The sequence below is a fragment of the Cariama cristata genome, unplaced genomic scaffold (genome assembly GCF_000690535.1).
Source record: "Cariama cristata isolate BGI_N322 unplaced genomic scaffold, ASM69053v1 scaffold20412, whole genome shotgun sequence".
In the NCBI taxonomy this organism is placed as follows: Eukaryota; Metazoa; Chordata; class Aves; order Cariamiformes; family Cariamidae; genus Cariama; species Cariama cristata.
The window spans coordinates 1836-9786 of NW_009602360.1; the positions used below are offsets into that span (position 1 = coordinate 1836).

Consider the following 7951-nt stretch of genomic DNA (forward strand, 5'->3'; position numbering starts at 1 on the left):
CTGCTCTCAGTGCTCTCAGCATCTGGTTCCTCCAGCTTCCCCAGATGTGCAGCTCAAACTAAACTCCTTGCTTTCTCCTGAGTAGGTTATGGGGCGAGGGAAGGGGGAAGATGGCTCCTGCCCATTTGGAAAACCTTCCTTCGGGGTTTCTAAACCATTCAAACTCACCCTCTAGCTAGCTCTCCCACACTTATTATGGGAGCCGCTGAATGAGGGCTGAGGGGTGGACCAGCCTCTACCTTGCATTTATGCCCTGGCTCTGGCTTTCAGGTGTACGTCCTCGCCGAGCAATGTCCTGCTACGACCTGTGCCTGCCCTCCTCCTGCACTCCCCGGCCACTGGCCACCAGTTGCACCCAGCCCTGCTTCCGCCGCTGCGGGGACTCCACCACCATCATCCAGCCCCCCACTGTTGTGGTCACCCTGCCTGGGCCCATCCTCAGCTCCTACCCGCAAAACACGACGGTGGGGTCCACGGCGTCAGCAGCGGTTGGGAGCTACCTCCGGTGCTGTGGGGTCCCCGTGGCCTCTGGTGGTCCTCGGGGACTGGGCAAGGCAGGACTGCTGTGCCTGGGCAGCGGGCTGTAGGGGTGTCCCCGATGGTCACCTCCTCCCACCGATGCCAGCAGAGCGACCGTGTTGGGAAGGACAAACGAAGCACAGGACCAAGACTGGGGAAGAGGACTAAGGAAATGCCCATGGGTTTCCCATCTGTGGGGGGCACCCACAGCCCCCCCAGGAAGAAGAGAGCCTTACGAGCTCATCACTTGAGACCATGCCTCTGTATATCTTTCTCTTGCTAAGCCTTACTTCATATTTCCATGTAGGGGTCTCACCCTGCGGTGCTACCACAGCATTTGCTACTGGAGGGGCGAAAATGCTTATAGCAGGCTGTAGATGGAAGATGATAGTCATGGGGCAGTGGGGCAGAGGAACACCTTGTAGGGATCGGCTTGTCCTGGAGTGGGTTTTATCCATTTCTTTACTGAGCGCTGGAAATGCACTTCTCATACTCTGAACTCGTTTATTCTCCTCCTCCTCATTAAAGTCATGCTACGTCATAGCCTGAGTCTTCTGGTGTTCCTTGTGCCTCTGGTCTGGACGGGTAGCCTGCTCTGGAGACAACTTGTTGCTGGGGAGGAGAGGTTTCTTTTTTGTCTGAAATGGGAGTTTGTGCTTCTCAGCTCTGCAGTGTGCTGACATAAGTGTGTGGTTTGCTGTGACCAGCCCGAAGGCAACTTTCTCAGCCTGGAAACCTCTCCTGCTGCCCCATAGCAAGCACCTGCTTTGGGAGGACTTCCTGCAGGAGCAGGCTTGTTGCCCGTTCCCTTGAGGAGGTGGGAACATGAAGGCCTGACATTTCAAAATGACATTTACCCTGCGTTTTGCAGCAGTTTTTTTGGTGAGCAAAGGAGAATGGATGTGGGGTCAGGGCAAAAAGGTAGAAGTGGGCTTCTTGGGAGATGATCCTTTGGATGGCCCTCCTACGCCCAACTCACCCAATATTTTATGGGTGATGATGAAGAGTAAAACATTCCTAAGATATACTGGGACAAAACCAGACCTCAAGCATTAGGTTTTTCATTCTTACTCTTTATAACAGCATGTGGCAAAAGGGGCTTTACAGAAATAAGTATGTACTGACTCAAAACTAGGTAGCCCAGACGCCAGCAAGGCGTGTGATGTGTGTACATCTGGCTGTAGCCCTTAATGAAGCAGCAGAAACATTTTCTTCTGTGTTGCTGCATGCACACGTAGATATGCATACGTGCAGGTGCAACTGCAACATTTGCCTCAGATGAACCCTATGAATAACATGAGCTGAATATACCTGTCTTCCCATGCTAGCTCAGTATGACGGCTCAGGGAATGCCATCCCACCCTTGGTGCAGGTGTACCTTTTCCCGCAGCCCACATCCACGGTACTATCCCTAGCCCCATCAGAGAAAGAGGGGTGCCTGTGATGTGAAACGTGGTGCAGGGTTACCCAGGTTTCCTCTGGACACCTCTGGACAGAAACATTCAGAAGCTCAAATTCGCTGAGGCCTGTGACTGAGCGTTGATTGATCAGAGGTGTCACGGGGAGAGGCATCCTAACATTTCTCAGAGACACCAAGCATGACAGACAGTCAGACCTGTGGTAATGCCATCAGGAAAGATACATAAACATAATAATAAGGACATGATAAGAACCTATAATTTCCCTGTGTGCTCCAGAAATGGAGGCAAGAGCAACAGCTGGACCGGCGCTCAGCAGGGAGCTTTGCTGTGTTGCTGAGTGGAGAGACCTGCAGGTCCTGTGCTTATGAGCTGGTCGGTTAGGGGAGGACAAGGATAACCTCATCCCTAGCCCCAGTCACAGCGCAGTGAGCTCCATACTGAGCTCTTCCCAAAGACTGGAACCCAAGACTTTAGTTGAACACATTAGAGAATTGGAGAATAATTGTTTTACAGGGAGGGGATGCAGGTGTCTCTGGAAAAAAAGGTGTCAGGCATTGAGTAAAGCCCCTTTTTAAGATGCCATGTATCATCAAACAGAATCTTTTCAGCTGATGGAAAGAGGAATAAGAGTCCTCCATGGGTACTGCTTAAATCTTCTTTCATACCTTAAGCATTTTGGTAGCGTGACAATTTGCATAAAGCTTATGAATTTTATAATGAGAGATTATGCTGAGCTTGAAAGCATGTTGGTCTTCAAAAGCCTCTGACCAAGCTCAACTGGTTTTATTGCTCAGGAGATTTCACAGAAGTGCTCCTAATTTGGAGAAAATTTACATGGCAATTGCTCAGCAGTCAGAGCACCAGGAGAAGGTAGGTGTGGTTTCACATCCCTCTGCCAAGGACTGCTCAGATATTTCTGTCCCAGCTCCAGAAATTGTCTGTAGATATAGGATGCAAAATTCTCCTGAACACTGCAATAAGAAAAGGGAATGGATTTCCAGTAAAAGTTTTGTTAGGAAGCTGTAGGCATCTGGGGCTTGTGTGACTGTCTTCCACCAGTCTGCTGCATAGGACAGTCCAGGATGGGGCAGGGGGAAAGAATAACGACATTTTTATGTGACTTTTCACTGAATGATTCCACTGGTGAGGTTATACAGATTTATTTTCTGAAGATTCACTGTCTCAAGGGAGACTAAAATCCACTCAGGTCCTTGATTTGACTTGAAAATTGTGATGCCCTAGTGCAGACTGAGTGGGGGAAGTGGGGACCTCAGTGCCCTGCAAGGCTCCCTGTCCTAAGGGACCTGGCACCCTGTCTCCCATGGGTGCTGTGACTCCCGGCTGGGAGCTGTGCTGTCTTGGCTCCCAACTCAAGAGTTGTCCTGAATTCATTCCCCCCCCACCCCCCCCAGCCAGTGCTTGCCCAGGGCCCCACGGACCTGCTGATCAGGCCCTAAAATACAGGTTCCTGCAAAGACAGTGCAGCCAAAGGCCCTGGTGAGAAACAGGGAAATACATACCAAGGTGGAGTTGAAAAATAATGCTTAGCGGGTAGAAGGATGCACATGGAGGGTAACATCTGGGTCCTGGGGTTTGGTCCCAGCATTGCCTACTTATGGCTTTCAACAGCAGTGGCAGCAGAAGCATTTCTCAGAAAAGCCTTGAGCATAGCCCAGGTACAACCCTTTGGCCATGCCTGCATCTGTTGAGTTTCATGCCCTGGGGTCATCTCCCATCTTCCCTCATCTTCTCATGTCCTTGGAGGAAACATTCTTCCTGCTGCTACTTAGCATCCTCCTCTGGCAGCAGTCATTGCTTCCTATCGCTTCATTTTCTTTCTTCTGTCCTTTGCTTTGGTGAAGCCCTAGGCAGCATGGGGCTGGTGATAGGGATGGAGGGATTGATGGTGGCTGGATGACTGCTGGGTCAACAAGATCCAAGCACATCAATCTGTAGCTTCTCTGCACATCCAGAGAAGAAGACAAAAATCCTGGGGACTCACAGCAGTGAGATAGGATGAAGAGACAGATCCATCGCCTGTGCCTTTGGTGGGTTGCAAAGGGTGTGTCCCAACCCAGCACCTGGACCCCAAGCTGAGGGCAATGCCAGGAGGGTGAGCTGGCCTCAGCAGGCAGGGTCCCTCATCCTCCTCGCTGGGGCAAGGACTCCTGGCCAGAGTGCTTGGAGACACGCGTCCTGGAGCCAGCCAGGTGGAGAGACAGAGCCCCTGGAGTTGGAAGCCTGCAGGCATGACAGATGGAGATGGGACTTGTTTGCCAACAAAAATCTCCTTCTTCACCCGCCAAAGCCTTGCAATGCAATTTCCCACCAAAGCAGAGAGGATGCCTGTTCTTAGGCTTTGAGAAGGCGAGAGAAAGTGGTTGCATGGCTGGGATAAGAGTGAGAAGAGGGCATCACTGAGATGACATCCCACCCCAGGCACCCATGAACTGACCACAGGGCAGGGGCTCGCTGCCGTTTCTCAGGGTGCCCTCCCTGCCACGCAAGAGCCCTAGGCCAGCCTGAGGAGCCAGACAGGTGATGGCTCTGGCAAGTGCTCTGGTTCTTCCCCACGGCTGGAAATCCCATAAAGCAGGAAAATAACAGGCCACCCACACGTGTGAATCACGGGGGAAGAAACATGCAAATCAAAAGACACTGGCATCTTGGTCTGACCCTCCTGGTGCTACCCGTGGGAGTGGGGTTCACAAGGCTTGCACCCCTACAAGCCCGCAGCCCTGTTGCCTCCACCAGCTCTGTGCCTCACCCTGAGCCCAAATCATCACCAGACATCGCTCCTGGCTGTCCTACACCCCCTTCTCCTCTGAGCTTCTCCCCCTGGGGAGGGCAGCCCTCGGGAAGAGACAGGGATGAGTGCAATGGAAGTGGAGCCCAAATCCCAATGATTTACAAGGTCCTGGGAGTGAAATACTTCAGGATTTGAGTTTCAAACTCAAGAACCATTCAATTAAATATTTCAGGCCTGTTAATTCACGTTTACTGAGAATTAGATGTCTGCACATTTCCCAAAGAGGAAAAGGGTGATCTGGTTATTGCTGTGTAAGGTTGTTGTTGTTAGCACTGGATGTGTGGGGCTGAAGGAACCAGGCAGCCGTGGGAGGGTTATGTGACCTGGAAATCACGGGGGTGCAACACTCCCCTTGCCCTCTTCTCCCCACACCGTCGTGATTTGCAGGGCAAGGGAGAGGAGAGATGCCTGCCTGCACTGCCGATGGATGATCCATCCTCCTGGTTCCTCCGAGTCAGCTCATGGGGTTTGGATGTGCCCCAAGGAGAGAACCTTTGCTCTGGCACAGCTTGCAATGCGATATAATTAACATCAGAGGCTCGCTGTGGGTGGGCTGTCTGAAAATCAGCTCTTCACCCTGTTCCACCTGTGACTGTCCTGCATGGAGGGGGGTGACCACTAACTGGGGCTCCCGCAGCAGCTCAGCTTCCCACCCTGGCACAGCTACTGTGTCCAGAGGAATCCCCCTGTCCTGCCCTGAGCCATCCTCTCAGTCCTGCCCCCCATGGCACCTGTGGAAGCCCCGGCACCAGCACCCTGCTGATCCTCCTGGCTGGCAGCTCCTGGGGGCTGGGAAAAAAAGAGTGACCAGGGGGATTTGCTGGTAACTTGGCAATCACAGGTCCTGTCCCTTGTCCCAAAGCCATACTGGCACCCGTGGGGCAGGAAAGAGGGAGATTATTAACCCTGGGACTATGAGAAATGGGTCCCTGAGGGGTGGTGATGGGAGATGGGGGCATCCAGGAGCCTTTCTCTTTCATCCGAAAGGGTTGTCAATCATTGGAACAGGTTGCCCAGGAAAGTGGTAGAGACACCATCCCTGGAGGCATTTAAAAGGCGTGTAGATGTGGTGCTTAGGGACATGGTTTAGTGGTGGGCTTGACCGTGCTAGGTTTATGGTTGGGCTTGATGATTTAAATGGTCCTTTCCAACTTAAATGATCCTATGATTCCATCACCCTGTAGGCAGTGCCATGTATGGATGCAGCACAGGAGCCAAGGGCAGATGGAAATGCTCTGCCCTGGCTCGTTGGTCTAGGGGTATGATTCTCGCTTCGGGTGCGAGAGGTCCCGGGTTCAACTCCCGGACGAGCCCTCCTTTTGGGCACACACCTTCCCTGGTTATGCATGGGACCATGGCATAACCAGGGAATGGATTAGGGCAGTGGTGCCCAGCACAGTAAGGTCAGTGCCACATCCTGGCTGGGCACATCCTCGTGGGCAGGATGGAGCCCCAAGAGCTGGCAGCGAGGTGCTGCAGGTGTAGGGGATGTAGCTCAGCGGGAGAGCGCTTGCTTTGCATGTAAGAGGCCCTGGGTTCAACCCCCAGCATCTCCATGTCCTTTTGCCTCCTCAGAACTCAGCTGCGGGGATGACAGAGTCCCCTCCAGGTCCTCAAGAAAAGCCCTGAGGCTCCCTGTAGGCATGGCTGGCCTGGGGCTGCTATCTGGCACCCGCAAGGTGTGGGTATACCCGGGGGAAAACCACAGCCTCAGCTGCACTTCTAACCCCAGCATGTGGGGGCCAGAGGGACTGGAGGTGCAAAAGGGGTGCAGCACCCCAGCTTGTTGGTCTAGGGGTACGATTCTTACATTGGGTCTGAGAGGTTCTGGGTTCAACTGCCGGATCAGCCCTCCTTTTGGGACAACCTCACCTTTGGGACTCCATCCCCACTGCTCTCTGCAGACCTGGTGGTGGAGGGTCAGTCCCGTCATCCCGCAGCTGCCTGCAAACACCTCCCTGTGGTGTGGCTGTAGGATTTCACTTTCAGCTGATGCTGGTTTTAGCAAGCTTGGATGCTGCCACTGCAGTGCTGGGGACAGTACACGCTGCTTGGGCATCCTTCTGGGCAGGGGGATGTAGCTCAGCGGGAGAGCGCTTGCTTCGCATGTAAGAGGCCCTGGGTTCAACCCCCAGCATCTCCAGCTTTTTCCTCCCTGGAAACTTCCAATAGAAAATATCCCTTTTCCTGCTGCATGGGACATCCCCAAAGCTGATCTCCTTCTTGCACCAGGGTATCTCCTCCTTGTTCACTAGAGTCTTCGTGGCCATTTCATTGCCCAACTCTTTACCTCTGCCCCCAGGCAGAGCTGCCCACCCTGGATGTGGTGGCAGGAGGGCCCCACTCTGCCATCCCCCACTGCCCGGACAGCCCCTTGTCCACCCAGGAGGGACTGAGCCGTGTCTCTTTGCCCACAGGGCACTGGGCAGCACCTTGCTCCCGGCAGTGGCGGGACCATCCCTGCAGAGGGGATGTGGCCAAACTGAGGACGCTGTCGAACTGGGGACACCACCTGTTCCCCCTGTGCTGGGCAGCATTGCCCTCGTCCGTGTGCCATCCCCACAGGGGCTGTGCCCGGCAGTGTGTGCCCAAAAGGAGGGCTCGTCCGGGAGTTGAACCCGGGACCTCTCGCACCCTAAGCGAGAATCATACCCCTAGACCAACGAGCCGGGGTGCACAGCTGCTCAGGCACCCCCACTCTGTGCTGGGCACTGGGGTGCTGGGGGAGCACTGCTGCCCAGGGTCCCCAGTACCCCAGGAGCTGCTGTTTGGGGATGGGCCCTGCCGCCAGGCCCTGGGGAGCAGAGTGGGGCTGAGGGTATGTGTGGGGATGCACCGACCACCCCGGAGACTTCCCCACTTGCCAGGAGAAGGTGCGACCAAGGACGAGTTGGGACAGAGGGAGCCGCAGGTGCACGGGGCACGAGAGGCACAGGCCTCCCCCGGGGTTTTCCAGACTTTGCAGCCCTGGGATAGCAGGGGAAGTGGCATTTTTCTGGGATGCTCAGTGGAGTCCCACGCATTGCCCTATGCCATGTTCCCAGGGGAGCTGAAGGAGCCGCAGAGGGGAGGGAAAGGGCAGCCCCCACCTGTGCTGGGCGCCACTTGGCCTCCACAATGCCCAGTGACCATGCAGATGTCAGGGACACGATGTGGGCTGGATCCAAACTCTACACCCCGGCTCGTTGGTCTAGGGGTATGA

The 7951-nt window shown here is 54.5% G+C and overlaps 1 protein-coding gene and 4 non-coding genes across 5 annotated transcripts; 4 read left to right on the plus strand and 1 right to left on the minus strand.

Annotated features, from left to right (window-relative positions):
* The first annotated feature begins 290 nt into the window (after positions 1-290).
* LOC104155360 (beta-keratin-related protein-like) lies at positions 291-587 on the plus strand. The gene has a single exon (XM_009694745.1). It carries the CDS (start codon positions 291-293, stop codon positions 585-587), a length of 297 nt encoding a protein of 98 aa, XP_009693047.1.
* Positions 588-5991: 5404 nt separating this feature from the next.
* TRNAP-CGG lies at positions 5992-6063 on the plus strand. Its single transcript has one exon. It is a non-coding gene; the product is annotated as a tRNA-Pro (tRNA).
* Positions 6064-6233: 170 nt separating this feature from the next.
* On the plus strand, positions 6234-6305 carry TRNAA-UGC. The gene has a single exon. It is a non-coding gene; the product is annotated as a tRNA-Ala (tRNA).
* Positions 6306-6820: 515 nt separating this feature from the next.
* On the plus strand, positions 6821-6892 carry TRNAA-CGC. The gene has a single exon. It is a non-coding gene; the product is annotated as a tRNA-Ala (tRNA).
* A 454-nt stretch (positions 6893-7346) lies between these two features.
* TRNAP-AGG lies at positions 7347-7418 on the minus strand. Its single transcript has one exon. It is a non-coding gene; the product is annotated as a tRNA-Pro (tRNA).
* Positions 7419-7951: the final 533 nt, after the last annotated feature.